Source organism: Sphaeramia orbicularis, chromosome 21 (genome assembly GCF_902148855.1).
Source record: "Sphaeramia orbicularis chromosome 21, fSphaOr1.1, whole genome shotgun sequence".
NCBI lineage: Eukaryota > Metazoa > Chordata > Actinopteri > Kurtiformes > Apogonidae > Sphaeramia > Sphaeramia orbicularis.
The window spans coordinates 10,976,762-10,994,713 of record NC_043977.1 but is presented as its reverse complement, the minus strand read 5'-3'; the positions used below and the strand labels follow the sequence as shown (position 1 = coordinate 10,994,713).

The following is a 17,952-nucleotide window of genomic DNA, read 5'->3' as shown; positions in this document are numbered from 1 at the left end:
TGAAGACGATACAGACACTGAAATACTGTTGGCCCAATTCATTATTATAAACTAATGGACTCATTATTTCATCTATTTATGTGAAAAGTGCGTCATAGATTTTTATTAAAATATTATATTTAAGTCTTTGACTCTTCATGCATTGTGTGAAAAATCTAACTGTAAATATACTGCAGGAAATGTTTGTGGAGTAAAAGTAAAAAGATGCAGAAAATTATGCAAATAAAAGTACTTAAATACAAATAACCATCCTGTCATTTTAGTGTTTTTGTCTTTTCATCTGGTTGAATAAATAAAGCTTAATAAATAACCACCTGGACTCAGGGGTTACCACTAACTCTTAACTCCTAAAGAGCTTCCACGGAAGACCTGAGGCTTACCTTTCAGAGCCAGTTGCTGTTCTCTGTAGGCTGTAACCTTCATGCGTATGGACTGGAACACCTGTCCGGTGAAGGAGAAGGAGGACTTGGACACTCCTCCATCTGAGGTCATCTCACAGACGTACTCTCCTTGGTCACTGTCTGCCAGGTCGTGGATCATGAGGGTGCAGGAGCCCTCGGAGTAGTGCATCTCAAAGTGGCTGCTCTGGGAAAGTCGCTTTCCATTGATGAACCACACCACCTCTTTGACGCTGCTCTCACAGACACAGGACATCCTCACCGATCCTTCGCAGGCCTCAGCCGTCAACTGACTCAGGACTCTGGGAGGCGCTTTGACAGTTGGAGGAGACATAACCCTCTTCGGGGACATGACTGGAGGAGGAGACTTCATCCTTGGAGGAGATTTGATTCCCTCAGGTTCTGGTGACTTCAGAGCTCTGGGGGATTTGATGCCTGGTGGTTCTGGGGACTTCAGAGCCCTCGGTGATTTGATCCCTGATGGTTCTGGGGACTTGATACCTTTTGGTGATTTAATACCTGCAGGTTCTGGAGACTTGATGCCCTTTGGTGATTTGATTCCAGTGGGTTCAGGCGACTTCACCCTCTCTGGAGACTTGATCCCTTGTGGGGTCTTCACTCCGGGTTCTGGAGATTTTATTCCCAGTGGTGACTTGACTCCCTCAGGTTCAGATGGCTCAGGAGACTTCACACTTGGTGTTGCTGATTTGACACTTGGAACAGGTGAAGTTACACTAGGCTCTGGAGATTTTATGCTAGGAGCTGGTGATTTCACTGAAGGTTCAGGGGATTTCACGCTAGGCTCAGGTGATTTAACAGACTTGATGCTTGGCTCGGGTGATGTTACACTGGGGACAGGTGAGGATACAGGTTCTGGAGACTTAACACTAGGAGTGGGTGACTTTACAGAAGGCTCAGGGGACTTGATGGCCTTGACCTCCTCCTTTGGAGCTGGTCTGAGGATGGATAAGGTGAAATGGGCCTCCTGGCGGCCGGCTGAGTTTTCAACCACCACAGTGTAGCTGCCCTCATCAGAGGTGGTCACGGAAGAGATCTCCATACTGGACTTGTACTGAGTGGTTGTAACATGGACACGGTGAGAGGAAGTCATTGTCCTGCTCCCGTGCATCCATGTCACAGTAGGTGCAGGCTCTCCATCAATATCACAGGAGACTCTGGCTGTCTCACCTTCTGAAAGCGTCAAGGACTGAGGTTTAGTGAGGATTCTTGCAGCAAGAGATGGTTTGTGGACAGAAACCTCTTCAGTAGATTTGGCTTTAGCTTCAGATGTTGTGCGTTTTCCTGTCAGAGAAAACTTATCTGACGAATATGATGAGCTTGATGACAGGTATTCAGTGGAAGCATACTTGATGGATGCTTCATACCTCTCTGCTGAGGAGTACCTCTCAGAGGAAGCAGCATATCTTTCCCGAGTCTCCGTTAGTTTGGTCTTGCTCTCTTCTACCTCAAAGTGGCTCTCAGAGGCATAACCAGTCTTGAAGTGGGTGGTGTGATAGTGATCGATTCTTGAGACCTCAGGAACAAAAGCTCTGGGGACCTCCTCATCCTTACGGCGGGAAGAGAAAGTGGTGTAGCCACTGCCTGACACATCCAGGGTGGCATAGTCTGAGGCTTCTCCTTTAGCATTGGAGCACACACAGCGATATGTTCCACTATCCTCTTCTTGGCAGTTCAAGATGCTGATGGTCAGAACTCCACTCATGTTGGTGAAGATGTACTTCTCTGAGCTTTCGGAGATCTCTTCACCATTATGGAGCCATTTTACCTCAGCCTCTGGCTTGGCTTGCATGTTCAGGGTGAACTTGGTGTCTTGGCCAATTGGTATGCGGTGTGAGCGCATCCTGACGGTCACTCGAGGAGCATGGTCCAGGCTGAATGGTGTCTGGCTCACCACCTGGTACTTCCTCTCAGATTTTAGAGCTGCCTTTCTGGCCTCATAGCGGGACATGATGTCAAAGCGAGCAGATCGCTCAAATCTGGACGAAGAGCGTGATGCCCGTTCAACAGACCTGACAGGGCTAGGAGAGCGTGGACGGGTCCTCTCTGGAGTGGGGGATCTCCTCTCCACAGCCTCTCCTTCTACATCAACAGGCCTTGGTCGTGATGGTCTGATCAGTTCTGACACTGGACGCATCAGCTCGATGTACGTTGGAGACAAAGACCGTCTCCTCCTCATAAACTGAGAGATGGTGCGTTTCTTCTTTGTCTCTGTAACTTCAACAGCCTCATGTCTCACCTCTTGTCTTCTCTCTTCACGGCGTTCAACACGAACTGGGCTGCCGACAGGAGATGCAGAAAACCCGAGCTCCAGTTCATCCTCAAGCATCATTTTCTCCTCTTCAGCTCTCTTCATTGAAATGTAGTCATCCACAGGCATCAGCAGCTCCTCATCACTGAGGTCTCCAAGAGATCTCCTTCTGGATCTGAGAAGAAACAGAGAGAAACAAAGAAAAAACAGCGAAGTTCAGTTTTACGTGGTTGTACCACATCAAAGTTAGTGATTAAGAAATCAAAGATGTACAATGGAAAGAAAACTACAGTTAAATAAAATGTAATTGAATCTAAACTAAATTCAAAAATCAAACAAAAAACAAACTTAATTAAACCACTTTAATACAGACCTGAAGGAGGCTTCAGACTCCGGAGAAGGTGAACGGCGTGCAGGTCTGACAGTCTCCAGGTCGTCCAGGGTCAGTTTGGGAATCCTCCACCTTGGTCTGTACTGATCGGTGATCCTTGGGAGAGGCATCACGTAGAATTGCTCCCACCTTGATAGGCGGATGCGTCTCTGCCTCTTCTGCACAATCCTCTCCATCCTCTCTGGGACCTCGTACTGGTCTCTCAGCTTCCTGTACCACTTCATGTCAGACAGAGGAATGAACTGTTTGATACCTTTGTCCTCATCCAGAACCCGAGGATCATGGACCACAGGCTCAGGGATCTCATAAGGCATGAAGATCCTCCTCTCCTCTTCAAGTTTCTTGGTGTCGGACTTCTTCACTGTGATGTCGAACTCGCCCTCAACGTTCTTGGTGCTCACTGCAGGTTTGTACATCTCTGCAGCAAATTTGAGCGCCTCCTGAGCTGTTGGGTTCAGCGGCACAAGTTCTTCAGTGGCAACAATCTGCTGAGCCATCTTGTTGGTCTTTTCAATCTGTTTCTGGATGTGTCTGTACTTCTCCTCCTCACTCTTGTAGTCTCTCCTGGTGTAGGAAAGGCGGTCAACCTTCAGTGTAGCCTGGCAGCTTGCAGATCCAGTAGAGTTGGTTGCGGTTACCTTGTACACACCAGAATCCTCCAGCAGTGTCTCTCTGATGTGCAGAACATGGTAGTCCACATCCTCCTGAATGACAACTACCTTAGGACCAAACTGCAGTGGCTTTCCATCCTTCTCCCATTTCAGTGTTGGAGTTGGGATTCCGGATACTCTGAGGTCAAAGCGAACACTATTTCCCTCAATACACTCCACATTAGCCAGCAAGCGCTTGAACATTGGCCTCATGGTTTCTTCTGCCACTGGATGAGGTGTCACATTGAGACGGGCCTTGCAGCTGTCTTCTCCAAACTTGTTGTGGGCCATGACGGTGTACTCTGCGTCATCATTCATGTCCAGGTTGTGAATCATGAGCTGATACAGACCCTTATCGCTAGTGAAGGTGTACTTGCTGTCATCGTCACCAGGCTTGATTCTTTCGCCGTTCTTCAGCCATGTTACATGAGGCTCAGGGTGGACGGTGATGGTCACACCAAAGCGTACCTCGTCGCCGATGTAGGCAGCACGGTTGTACAGTGGTAATGTGAACTCTGGTGGTCTCTGCAGGATTTTCGTCTTGTCGACTTTTCTCCTGAGCTTCTTAATGGAGCGGCTGACATAGTACTCTCTGATGCTCCTCACACTCTCAACAAAGAGCTCTCCATATGCGCTGTCCTCGCCATCATCACTCACCACCTTACATCTGTACACACCATCGTCACTTTCCTCAATGTCTTTCACGTAGATGCTGGCAAATCCATTACTGTATGAAATCTCATACTTGGGGCTTGGGTGCAGCTGACGGTTACCAAAGAACCATGAAACCTGGGTACTCTTGTCAAAGTTTGTGAAGCTGCAAGTAAATCTGACATGACCTCCTTCTTCCGCTGAGGCGTGCATGACTGGACCAGCACGCAGACCGTGATACTCGGTTCCAATCTTCACTTTACCCACAGCCAGGCCTCTCTGGTTCTTGAAGCCACCTCCATAGGCAACACGAGATGCTGATACAATGGTTTCCATCTTCTTTATCAGACCCTGGTAGTACCTCCTGTGTCTCAAGGTCCTGATAGTCTTGTTGCTGACCTGCTCAATCTTCATCTTCAGCCATGGGTGTTCCAAAGCCTCATGGGCAGTCATACGGAGCTTCCTGTCCTTGACAAGAAGTCTGTCCACGAAGTCCATAGCTTCCAGGCTGATGTCCTTGAATGCTTCACTGTCAAACACATACTCACAGCTGGAGATGTTCTCAATCATCTTTGTCACTGACTCTGCAGCAAATGGATTGAGGCCACTGAGCAGCACATAGGCCATGACACCGACAGACCACATGTCAGTGGCTGTTGTGATCAAGTCATGGCGGTGGACCTCAGGAGCACAGTATTCTGGAGCTGAGAATAGCATTCTGATGTTCTCTCCTGGTACCAACAGCCTGGACTGGCCCATCTCAATAATCTTTATGTTGGTGCTCTTTCTCGTGGTGTAGACAATGTTGTCTGGGCGGATGTCAAAGTGACCAAAGTTGTTGGTGTGAAGGAATTTGAGTGCAGAACAAACCTGTCTCAAGTAGCGAACAATCTCCTGTTCTGAGAGCTCAAAGTTGCAAGTGCCAAGGCGCTCGAAGATGTCAACTCCAGAGATGAACTCATAAATAAGGATAAACTCCTCCATGCTTTCAAAATATTCATGCAGATAGATGATGTTCTTGTGCCTTGCTACGTTAAGAGCCTCAATTTCTCTGAGAACCAATTCACGATCTGTTCCTTTGACTTTGATAAACTTGGCCATGAAGGTCTTCTTGGTGGCAATCTCCACACAGCGGTGGACAGCTCCAAACTGGCACCGAGCAAGTTCCTCAGAGATGATGTACTTGGAGGACAGCTCCTTCACTTTGTAGAACAGAGCCTCCTCTTTGGTAATCTCTCTGGCCTCATCCACCTCCTCGTCGTAGTTTCTGATAACAGACTTGTCCTCTTTAGTGGTGATCGGCTCTGTTGGATCACAAGGAGGGCTGAGTCCGAACTCATTCTCAGCAATCACGCGGAACTGGTATTTGGTTTTTCCGAAGATGTTGATAATGGTGATGCTACAGTCGGCAGTCTGTCCAGCACGGATCCACCTGTCAGAAGTCGTGGGACACTTCTCTACAATGTAGCTGACGATGTTACTTCCACCATCATTGGCTGGTGGCTCCCAGGTCAGAGTGATCGAATCCCTGGCAATGTCGCTAACGACAAGTCCCTTTGGAGCTTCTGGAATGTCAGCCACGCACACCTCGATGGTCTGCTTGTCCATGCCAAACCTGTTCTTGGCGGTGATGATGTAGAAGCCTGTGTCCTTGCTGCGGACTCCCTTCAGGAACACCAGAGAAGTGAAAGACCTGGTAGTGATGACTTGATGGTAAGGAGAGTTGGAGAGGATCTCCTGACCCTTCTGCCATGTGACTGCAGGTTCAGGCTTTCCTGAAATCGGGATTTTGATGGTGATGTGATCCCCACGGACAGCATGGACTGCTCCCATTCCCTGGAGCTCCTTGGGCAGGTGGATCTTAGCAGGAACTAGAATGAAAAGATACATAAAATGTTATAGTCATTTGATCACATTTTGACCTTGTGGAATTTAAAAGTTAAGGTTTAGTGAAAAATGATGTTACCTTCCACATCCAAGTTGGCTGAAGTGGAGATGGATCCAGAAGCATTGGTTGCTCTAACTTGGTAAACAGCGATGTCGTTCTCGTCAGCATTTGTGATAACCAGCTGATAGTAACCTCCCTTGAACTCTTGGGCTTTGATCTTGGTTCCATCAGCCAGGATCTCCTTGCCATTGCGGTACCATTTCACCACAGGCTTTGGATGTCCAACCACCTTATCAGAGGAAAAATATCAAACATTTGGTATTTTCCAATTGGGTCATCTACTGGTAATGAATGTTAGAAAATAAAGCATTTCATGAGAGCAAATGAAATAGAGGTTCAGAATAGAAATGGCTTGGTTTTACAAGCTCAGAATTGGCACAGTTATCAAACTACAACCATATGATTCTCTGTAGGATTTTTCTTCACTTACCTTAGTGACAAAGGTGGCATTGTTCTGGTATTTGACGGTCATATCCCTGATCTCCTCTCTGAATACTGGAGCCTTAGGAGCTTGATCGGACTTGGGAATGATTGGCGCAGAAATTTCACTCCAATCACTTTCACCTCCCATGTTCTCACACTTCACGCGGAACTCATACTCGAAGCCCTCAAGTAAGCCCTTGACCTCGTAGTTGGTCTCCGCAATTTTCTTGGTGGTCACTGACATCCACTTGTTCTGCTTCTTCTCACGTTTCTCCAGGTAGTAGTTAGTGATCTTAGCACCGCCATCGCTACTTGGAGGCTTCCAGCAGACGACGCAAGAGTCTTTGGTAGAGCTGATAATGAAGGGCTGCTGTGGGATGCCAGGTTTTTCTGAGGAAAAAAAAAACAGGTAATGTTACTGGTTTTATCTCCATTAGTTTTTAAGGATCTATATCGCCATGTCTTAGTCCTGTCTGCACCAACTGTAATAAAAATGAAAACAAGGCTGCACAAACAATTTGGGGAACTGAAACTGTGATGTCATCAAGAATACATCTTTATTTACCGAATGGACTCTTGATGATGAGAACTGATGGGATCTCCAGAGCTTCACTGACTCCATACTGGTTCTGGGCTGAGACTCTGAAGTAGTATCCAGCACTTTCAATGAGGTTTGGTACTCTGCAGGTAGTACCAGAGATGGATGAGGACACCAGGTGCCACTGTTCGCCCTCTTTAGCTTCACGTTTCTCCACAATGTAGTTGGTGATCATGGAGCCTCCATCATCTTTAGGAGGCTTCCAGCTGATGATGACAGAGCTCTTCAGCAGTGCGTCGACAACCACAGGACCTTCAGGGATGCATGGCTTATCTGGAAATTTAAAGAATGAAGTTATTCCCCATTTCACTTATACAGTTACACCTCTTAAGAGTAACTTATGGTCTTTCACTTTTTTATTTCATTTTTATATTAATTTCACCAGTGATTTTTAGTAGTTTTACTTAGTCTTGAACAAATTATTGTCAAAGTACAATAACCCTGGTGATCTATTGGTTAAAACCGGAGACAAATCCAGTGTGAAATGAACAATTCAACTATATCAATTAATAATTTTTTTTTAATCTGAAAAATTCTACTTACCACTAGAGCTAAAGATAAACTCAAAACTTTCCTCAAAATAAAACTAATAAAAGTATATATGTATTCAAAATGTAGACAAATGAGACACCATAAAATTAAAAAAAATATTTCCAGAGCTCATTTCTATTCTATTTGCTATTTACTGAATGGTCATCTCTACAACTCTGTGCTGCTGATGCTTTTGTCTTCATAAACTTGAGGAAATAATTAAACCTACACAACTAATGATCATTTCCGAACAGTAATAATTCTAACGGGACTCCTTGTTATTCGTTGCTAAAATGTTGGGGAAAACAAAACTGAGGATGTGTTTTCTGTTTCACCACCTACTCCAGTGATGGGGACACATAAAAACTATCTGAAACCTCATGAATATTTCCTAACCACGAGAAGGTTTTTTTTTGCATGTTTTCAGAGGTGACATTACCTTGGATTTCTACTCGAAGGACAGTGTCGATGGTTCCAAATGAATTGCTGAGCTGGACCTTGTAGCGACCAGCATTGGTCTTCCTCTGGACGTTCCTCACCACCAGGTGGGTGTAGCTCTCTGTGTTCTCGATGATCACGCTGTCAGATGCATTCAGAGGTTTCTTGCCATAGAACCACATGATCTGAGGGATAGGGCGTCCGATGTACACAACATGGAGGCGGAGGCTGGTTCCGGCTCCAGCATAGTACTTTTCCTTCAGAGGGAAACCAGGGTGGAACTGAGGAGCAGCCTGGAGGCGGAGCTTGCCGCTGGTCTCAATTTCGCCGGCCTCGTTCATGGCCCTGCATGTGTACACGCCCTCGTCCTCCTGCTCATCCGTCAGAATGCTCAGAGAGTGGTTGCGGCCGTCAGAGCTCATCTTGTACTTGCGGCTCTGGATCAGCTCTTTGCCGTAGCGGTACCATTTGATCTCTGGAAGAGGTCTGCCGACAATGCCGCAGGTCAGGGTGCCAGACTCGCCAAGCTTTGTTGTCACATCCTGAATCTCCTCCTTCAAAGCTGGAGCCTCGCCAACTGGGAAAACATCAGCAAATAGTCATTTTACACTTTGGCTTTTGTAAGTTGCGCCACATAACTGTACATCTGGAGTACATCAAAGATATGACAAGAATCAAGTCATGACATGTATGAAATTTCTTAATAAAATTAGAAGCAGAATAAAATTATTCGGAAAAAGTGATAATATAAATATGCTACAATAAATAAAATATTTATAGCAAGAAACTCAAGTCAAAGTAATATAAAAAGTTCATAACATTACATGCATAAAGTTGTGATATAAGTTGTCTAATAAAAAATTTAAAATAATCCATCCAAGACAAACAGCAGCTGCTGTGTTTTGTTCATTTTCTTATACTCTATGCCTGACAAAACCTTTCTGTATGGATTAGATTCTCTCACCACTCAGTTTGGTCTTGATGCCCATGGGTGTACGTCGAGGTCTGCTGAATCCAGTTTCATTCTCAGCAAAGATTCTGAACTCATACTCAGTGGCTTCCATCAGGCCACCCATGGTGAACTGACGGTCTTTGGAACGCTCCTTGTTGCATTTCTTCCAGGCGCTCTCTCCGGCCTCTCTGAACTCGATCCAGTATCCCAGGATCTCTTTACCGCCATCGTGGTCGGGTCTGAGCCAGTGGATGGTGATGCTGTCCTTGGTCACGGAGACAATGTCGATCTCTCCTGGTTGAGTGGGTTTGTCTATGAGACGAACAGGAGGAGATTAGAATGAATGAAGGATATGAAGATGTAAAAATAGTAATGTGGGTCTGGTATAAAATAAGTTCATCTGGGGTGTTTGGAAGTTATCTGATCCAAGCAGATGTTCAAAATGGAATTAGAGTGAATCACACAATCAGCTCTCTCCTTTCTCCTCCTGTCTGTTCTCCTCTGCTCCTCCTCTTCTCTGACCTCCTCTCTCCTCTATTCAAGCTCCAGCAAATACAAGTTACTGACTTGACTTCTACCCCAGAGCCTCTGTGTTTTATGTCCTCACAGGTTTTCCCTGGATCATCTCTGGATCTACTGCTGTGGTCCTGCTTCTCTCCTGCCTCCATCATCATTATTAATTTATCCATATAGTTCTGATAGTGTTTATTATAAAGTTACAAGGATGGTAGATGTTACTATTATTAGTACTAATAGTTACAGTAGTAGTATATCCACTGTTAATACTTGTATTTGGAGTAGTAACATTAACAGTTATGGACACTTGTTCTAGTTATTGGTAATTATACTAACACCAGCTGTTTTAGTTTTTAAAAGTTATAGCTCAGTTTGCTGTGCATCCATGTATCTCCCCCTATTTCCCCCTCCCACAATTTCTCTCTCTCTTTCTCTCTCTCTCTTTAACCCTTTAACTGTTCATGTCAATGGTCCATCCTCCAAGAGCTGGGGTCTGCTCGAGGTTTCTGCGTCTTAAAAGGAAGTTTTTTCTTCCACTGTTGCCAAGTGTTTACTCCTGGAGGATTCTGTTGGGTTTCCGTAAATTGGTTTAAGAGTCTGGTTTAGACCAGCTCTAAATGTATCATGAGATAACTTTAGTTATGATGTGATGCTATATAAATAAATTTGATTTGATTTGAGTCCAGTCGAGGTTTTGATCTGATCAAACCTGGCCCACTTTACTGCACTCACCGAAAGGATCTTTGCAGACGACAGGCTCTGATGCAGGTCCAGGTTCACTCTTTCCGATGTCATTCTGAGCAATGACTCTGAACATGTACTCTGCGTCAGGGATGAGTCCAGTGACGTTGTACATGGTGGTGGTGATGTGGGTCTTGTTGTGGCGGACCCACTTTTCGGTTGACACTTCCCTCCTCTCTACGAAGTATCCTGTGACTCTGGAGCCTCCATCATCCCGAGGCCTGGCCCAGGACAGGGCCACGGTGGACTTGGTCACATCCATGATCTCTGGTGGGTTGCTGGGAGGTTCTGGTGGGCCTGGAGGACATGGAAATCAGTAAAGTCAGTATTTTTATCTCAACTAACACAATGTAAGGAACTGAGACAAAAATGACAGGTACTCACACAGTGGTGTCTTTGGTGTAACAGACTCATCAGATTTCAGAGATCTGCTGACGCCAAACTGGTTCTCAGCAGAAACCTTGAAGTGGTATTCCACGTTCTCTTTCAAACCCTTCACCACCAGAGAGGTCTCTGTGACCCGGGCATCCACAGTGTACCAGGCGGCTTTGGGAACCTCACGCCTCTCCACGAGGTAGCCCAAGATATCAGAGCCACCATCATCTGATGGAGGTCTCCAGCTGACCCTCACTGATCGGGCCTGAATGTCGTCAAATTCAAGAGGACCTTCAGGTGCATCAGGACGACCAATCACCTTCACCTGCAGGTAAGTTTCACAGAAGTTAAGTCTGACCTTTGAGTACCTTTGCCCCTTATTACAATCATGATTATAATTTAGAAATGTTCATCTAAAATCTCATGAAATTTTAAGTGATAAACATGAGATTCTGCCAATGGATCAGAACGTTCTACCATTGTACCACGTTCAAGTACATGAATGAGTCTGGCACAAAACTGGCCATAAATGAATGGCTTAGTATCGTCAGTGTTATTCTTATTAAAATGTTGAAATATCACAGAATCCAGCATATATTTTTACTGAGTGCAGCAGACGTTCCACATACCTTGATGTAGACGGCCTTCCTTCCACACTTGTTCTCCAGAACCAAATCATAAGTTCCAGTGTCATCTTTGTGAGCCTCCTTGATGACCAGCTCAGTGACATCATCGTTGGTGGCGATCATTGCGCGGTGAGAGATGTCACGTCCATCTTTGGTCCATTTACATGTGGGGATGGGTTTACCTTTGATGGGGACCGAGAGGCGGATGACTCCGCCCTGCCGCACTACATAGCCCTCTTCATATACACGTTCCAGCTCATAGTCGGGATAGACTGAGGAGGAGATTTTTTATTAGAATCAAACTCAAGTAAATGATACAAAACTGGACACAAAGATATAAAAGTATGTTCTCCTACTTAGCATCTCCTGGACTTTGATGACTCCAGGAATCTCAGCGGGTTCTCCACATCCACCAGCATTGCAGGCAATGACCCTAAACTTGTATTCGGCACTCTGGGGCATGTGGGTCAGGGTATACTCGCACATCTTTGTGGGTGTGGTGTTGCACAGAGTCCATTCCACCTGGTCCACCTTTTGCATCTCGATCAGGTAACCGGTGACGATGGAGCCACCCTCCTCTTCAGGCGGCAGCCAGGCCAGAGACACTGAGGTCCTGGTGGTGTCTGTGACTCTGGGCTGAACTGGTGGACCTGGAGGCTCTATTCAACAACACAGAGTGACGTCAGGTAAATACATCGATGTGATGTCCATATATATATATATATATATATATATATATATATATATATATATATATATATATATATATATGTGTGTGTGTGTGTGTGTGTGTGTGTGTGTATATATATATATATATATATGTGTGTGTATATATATATATATATGTACTACAGCAAACACTATAATACTGGCTTCCTCAAGAAAAATCTCATGGGTGAAACATTGAAATAATCAATAGTTAGTACTTGTGTAATGACAACAAACTTGAATCCAGTCTGATCTTCATTAAAGACCTAAAGTCTTATGATTCTGCCAGTTTGTGGCATTTTCAAAACTTGAACCTGAATGTTTTATCGTACCAATGGGATCCATGGCGACTGTGATGGCAGAACAATCACTGGGTTTTCCGGCTCCTCTAGAGTTGACAGCAGTGATGCGATGTTCATACTCCAGGCCTTCAATTAGACCTGAGGATCGGTAGCGCGTCATGGTGACAAGGTTCTTGTTGACCTTCAGCCACCTATCCGACCCGGCCTCTTTACGCTCAATGATGTATCCAGCAATAGTGGATCCACCATTGTCCTCTGGTGGGTGCCAGGTCAACGTCATGCCCTCGTGGGTAACATCCAGCACCTCAGGCCTGCTAGGAGGTCCAGGGATGGCTGCAAAAAAATCAGAGGTTAAATGACATGAACAATGAGGATTCATTAAGGCTTCACACATTACATAGGAAACAGTACATATCACAACGATAAACTTTCTCAAAAGAAAACTCTCTCTAAATCCTGCCTTAGTATCTATATTTGGACTTGATGAAGTTCACTCACTCTTAGGGCTCTTGCACTCCACCACCTCAGACTGGAGGAAGCCACCGATACCAAAGCGGTTCATGGCAGCAACACGGAATACGTATTCGGTTCCTTCACTGAGTCTGGTGAACTTGAAGCAGGGTCTGGTCACGGACTCAGAGACGGTGGACCATCCAGGAATGTGGGCCTGACGCTGCTCCACCACATAACCACTCACATTAGCACCTCCATCCTTCTCCGGAGGCTCCCAGCTGACAGTCACTGAGACACCATCAGTCTCCTCGATCTTCATCGGACCAACAGGAATGCCAGGTTTGTCTGCAGCAAAAACAAGTGATTAGAGTTTTTGACAAAACTTTAAAACATCAATATCTGTATCTGAAACAAGGCTGTATGCATCTAAACCTCCTGGACCTTCCCTTGTCAAAGTTCTAGTTATGACTTATTTTTTTCTTACCAAGGATGACAACCTTGATGACCTCTGTGGCAACACCGACAGCGTTCTTCACCTCCAGAGTGTAGTTTCCAGTGTCATTGATGGTAGTGTCACGGACCAGGAGTCGGGTGAACTTTCCATTGCTGTCGACCTTGATGCGGTCCAGACTGTCCTTCAGTTTATTTCCACCAAAGAACCAAGAGCAGACAGGCTGAGGTTTGGCCTTGAAGGGGATGTTCAGGTCAAGGTTTTTACCACGATGCACGTGGACAATCTTCTGAGGAATGTTGGTCAAGTCAATCTTTGGCATCACTGCAATAAACACAGTTTTCACTTGTTAATTATTTTTCAAATCTTGTGAAGCTTTTTTTCTCAAAATAAAACTAAGAAGACAAGAAGAAAAACTGAAAAGTTGTTGGAGGCACATCATTTGTTAACTGGTGTCAAGATGAAAGCCTTGTCCAAACTTCAAACCACTGCCCCCTACAGGTACAAATAAAAACTGGAAATGTCCTTTTAATGTCTGAATAAATATTAGAGTGTTATGTATTATAGTGTCTTAGTAAATTTTAAAAACAAGACTTGATTCTATAAAAATCAATGCTAGGCAATTGAATGTACATGGAAAAACAAGGCATGAGTTGTGAAGGAAACTGAGCCTGTACCTGAGCATGAACCTGGACCTGAGACTAACCTTTAATCTCCTGGATGATCACAGGAGTGACAGTGTCCATGGGCTCACTGGCTCCTCTGCTGTTTGTGGCTCGGACTCGGAACAGGTATTGGTCATTTTCCGTCAGAGACTGGATGGTGTGGTGGGACGCAGAGGCTTTCAGGGTGGCCACAGTGCTCCAGCGGTCTGATCCTACCTTGCAGGCCTCAAGGATGTACCCATTCAACCTACTGCCGCCGTCATGCAGTGGTTTCTCCCAGTGCAGGGACACAGATGACTTGGTGACATCAACAACCTGGAGATCCAGAGGCGCCGACGGTGCGTCACACACCAGAACGGCTTCAGCCGTCTCACAGGGCTCGCCCACACCGTAGATGTTCTCAGGCAAGACTCTGAAGAAGTAATGTACACCCTCCTCCAGGCCTGTGATCCTTAACAGGGTCTTCCTGCACTCGGTGGTCACAGTCTTGTATGACTTCATGTTTGCTTCTCGTTTCTCTACAATGTAGTTACTGACATGAGCACCGCCATCCATACTCGGGACATCCCAGGTGATGACCACAGACTCTTTGGTATAGTCCTTCACCTTCACCGAACCTGGAGGTCCAGGAGTGTCTGCACGATAGAAGAAAACCAAAATATTTAAGTTTTAATTACATTTTATGTACTACCAAACATTCTGATCCATGATCCCTGACAGTTACAAAGTTAATATTAAAACATTCTAAAATATCTCCTCTCACATATTTTTCTCAAAACCTGACCAAAGGTTTTCATAGTCTGTAAAGAACAAGCTGATGTACCGTAGACTTTGACCAAGATGGTGGCAGTCTTCTTTCCAGATGGGTTCTCAGCCTCCACTACGTACTTTCCGGAGTCGTAACGGTCCACCTTCTCCACTATCAGACAAGTGTAGCTGTCAGTGGTCTCGATGTATCCTCGGCTCTGGAGCTCCACGCCGGTTTTCCTCCAGGCTACAACAGGAAGTGGTCTGCCAGTGACAAACACAAAGAGACGGAGGGTTCCTCCGGCACGAAGACAGACAGTCTTCTTCAGGTCGTCGGCCAGTTCCAAGTCCGGCATTTCTGAAAACACATGAGGGTCAGTGAGGCTTCATTTCCTGCTCAATGACAGTGATAAAACTTAAGTGCCTTGTTATCTTGATTGTCCTGAGGTGTTGTGGACTCACCAATTTTCTCGAGTGGCTCCACCTCAGCGCTGGGCTCACTGAACTCTCCAGTGCCGTTGCTGTTGATGGCGGCCACTCTGAAGCGATACTTCTTATTGGCCACCAGTCCAGCAGCCACATACTCATTAGTCTTGAGGGCCTTGGCAGTGGCACGGTACCACTGCTCCGAACCCTCCTCCAGGATCTCCACCACATACCCAGTGACATCTGAGCCGCCATCATACATGGGTCTGGTCCAGGTCATACTGATGCTGTGTTTGGTTGTGTCAGTGATACGAGGTGTTGAAGGAGGAGCCGGAGTATCTGAAAGGAAATGAAGAGATGCCTTTGACGTTCTCTGTATCAATGTAATAAATCAATTAAACCACATTTAACTGTAAACTACTATTATTTGAGTTTTAATGTTTGTGCTACACATCAAGTTTTTAAACATGTAATATTTAATTTGATCACATTTCAGTTCCATCTGTTTTTGTATCTAATGATTAATTTGCATTTTAATAACTGAATTTTCTTTACAGACTGTTTTATTCTCTAGACCATTTTTTTTCTTGTTTTCACAAAAAATAACTTCGTTTGAGACTTTTGAGGATCTGTGCCTCTTCACCTACAGTTGTATTGCGTTTCTTGTGCTCTGGTCTCTCTAAACTGTACAATATTTCCTTATAGTTTAGATAATGTAATTAAGGTCATCTTTTTGTACATGTGGGGTCTTTGCAGATGATGTACGGCGAGGCGTCGCTCGGCTGACTGTCTCCAGCAGCGTTCACTGCTGTGACCCTGAACTGGTACTCGCTTCCCTCCAGGAGGCCAGTGATCTTTAGACGGGTGTCGTAGATGGTGTAGGTCCTGTTCACTCGAGTCCACCTGGTTTAGAAAAGATGCAGAGGAGAAGTCATCAGATTTCCGTTGTTAAATAAATTAACCTGTCTGGTATTATTTGGCTTGTTGTTCCAACCTGGTGCTGCTCTTCTCGCGTTTTTCCACAATGTAGTTTTTGATTTCACTGCCTCCGTCGCTCTCAGGTTTCAGCCACTCGATGATAATGTGTTCTTTACCCACCGCCGTGGCCTCGGGAGCTCCAGGAGGAGACGGTATGGCTGTAGAACAGACGAAATTCAAAGTTAACGAAATAATCACACCCCACCTTCAAACTGATGCCCTTTAACCACAATAATCTACATTTTTAAATTAATATGAACTTAAACAAATCACACATTTATTACGTAGTCACCATATTAGTTGCATTATTTATTAAGTTGTAAAGTAAAACATATTTTTTTAATTCACATAAAGCTGCTGTGTTTTTTTCACAGTCAAACAGTAAGAGGTAAACTTATATTGTCTTCCTTTATGTCTATTTAACATTTATTACTATTACTTGTTACTTAGGGACAAAAAAGCAAATCACTGTATATAACTGTACAAGTATTATTATTTTCTTAATTGATAGAATCCTATGGATTGTCTGTTTTATCTTGTTGTACAGTGTCCTTGGGTGTCTTCAAAAGCTCTTATAAATAAAATGTCTAATTGTTATTATCATTATTATTATTCAAAATGTTAGTATGAAAAGATGAAAATTATTATGATTCAGCTAAATTAATAATTACAACAATTAAATTACACATTGAATTACCTGCAAAATCAATAAATATATGTTTTACAGCTGTATGAGTCATATTTTCATAATCTTTGAACTGAAACCTGTTGGTACTATTTGTTTGTGTCTGATAAACTACACCAATCCACGGTGTCTTACTGTAAGCATTCCTGGCGATGACGGGTTCGGACTCTAGAGGAACTCCAGGCCCGTACTTATTGACTCCGCGGACTCTGAAGATGTACTCGTTGTTCTTGATCAGCTTGGTGCTGACACATGACAGGGACTTGCACTCTGACTCCATGAGGACCCAGTTGAGACGACTGGTCTCACGACGCTCCACGATGTAGTGGGACACTGTGTCCCCTCCGTCTTCCAGAGGAATCTTCCAGGAAACCGTACACTTCTCCTCTGTCACTCTGCTGATCACGATCTTATCAGCAGGAGGTCCAGGAGTGTCTGACAGACGGACAACAACAACCCAAATCAGGCTCCAAATATCTCATTACTATCCTACATTTAAACACAAATATGTGGACTTTCTTCTCCTCACATTTTCCAAACAGGCTTTGGTTTTGTGCATTCAGGGTGAATTATTATTATTAAGTATTAAAGTATTTGTACTTAAGGAACCTACATGTTGACTTTAACACTCACCCAAAACTTTAACCAACACGGTTGCGGTCTTAGTTCCGTTGGCATTTTTCACAGTCAGGATGTACCGTCCAGTGTCAAATCTGTCACAGTTCTTGATAACGGCCATGGCTCTGGTTGAGGTATATGTCAGGGAATATTTCTCTCCCAGCTCCAGGATCTTGTCGCCCTTTGCCCAGTACACGGTGGGCTCTGGTTTTCCTCCCACAGCGCCGTCCAAGACCAGGTCTGAGCCAGCCATAACGGTGACAGTCTCTCCCACCAGTTTACTGTCCAGTTCAGCTTTAGGAGGAGCTACAGAACAAAGAGATGGGTTTAAGATGGAACTACGAACAAGGACATTCATGTACTGTACTGTAAATATACTCAGAGACTTAACTGTGTAGAATCTAAGCTTTCT

At 44.8% G+C, this 17,952-nt stretch overlaps 1 protein-coding gene across 1 annotated transcript in view; it reads right to left on the bottom strand.

Moving 5' to 3' along the window:
- Window positions 1-17,952, bottom strand: part of LOC115412831 (titin-like) — a 237,885-nt gene that overhangs the window by 1,690 nt on the left and 218,243 nt on the right. Inside the window, 21 exon segments of the mRNA XM_030125488.1 lie at window positions 381-2,842; window positions 3,041-6,230; window positions 6,326-6,536; window positions 6,738-7,120; window positions 7,296-7,601; window positions 8,299-8,874; window positions 9,262-9,561; window positions 10,498-10,803; window positions 10,891-11,206; window positions 11,511-11,779; window positions 11,864-12,166; window positions 12,548-12,850; window positions 13,016-13,315; window positions 13,455-13,745; window positions 14,128-14,721; window positions 14,910-15,191; window positions 15,296-15,598; window positions 15,999-16,162; window positions 16,254-16,395; window positions 17,058-17,357; window positions 17,556-17,846. Of these exon segments, the coding sequence (XP_029981348.1) occupies window positions 381-2,842; window positions 3,041-6,230; window positions 6,326-6,536; window positions 6,738-7,120; window positions 7,296-7,601; window positions 8,299-8,874; window positions 9,262-9,561; window positions 10,498-10,803; window positions 10,891-11,206; window positions 11,511-11,779; window positions 11,864-12,166; window positions 12,548-12,850; window positions 13,016-13,315; window positions 13,455-13,745; window positions 14,128-14,721; window positions 14,910-15,191; window positions 15,296-15,598; window positions 15,999-16,162; window positions 16,254-16,395; window positions 17,058-17,357; window positions 17,556-17,846 (11,592 nt within the window).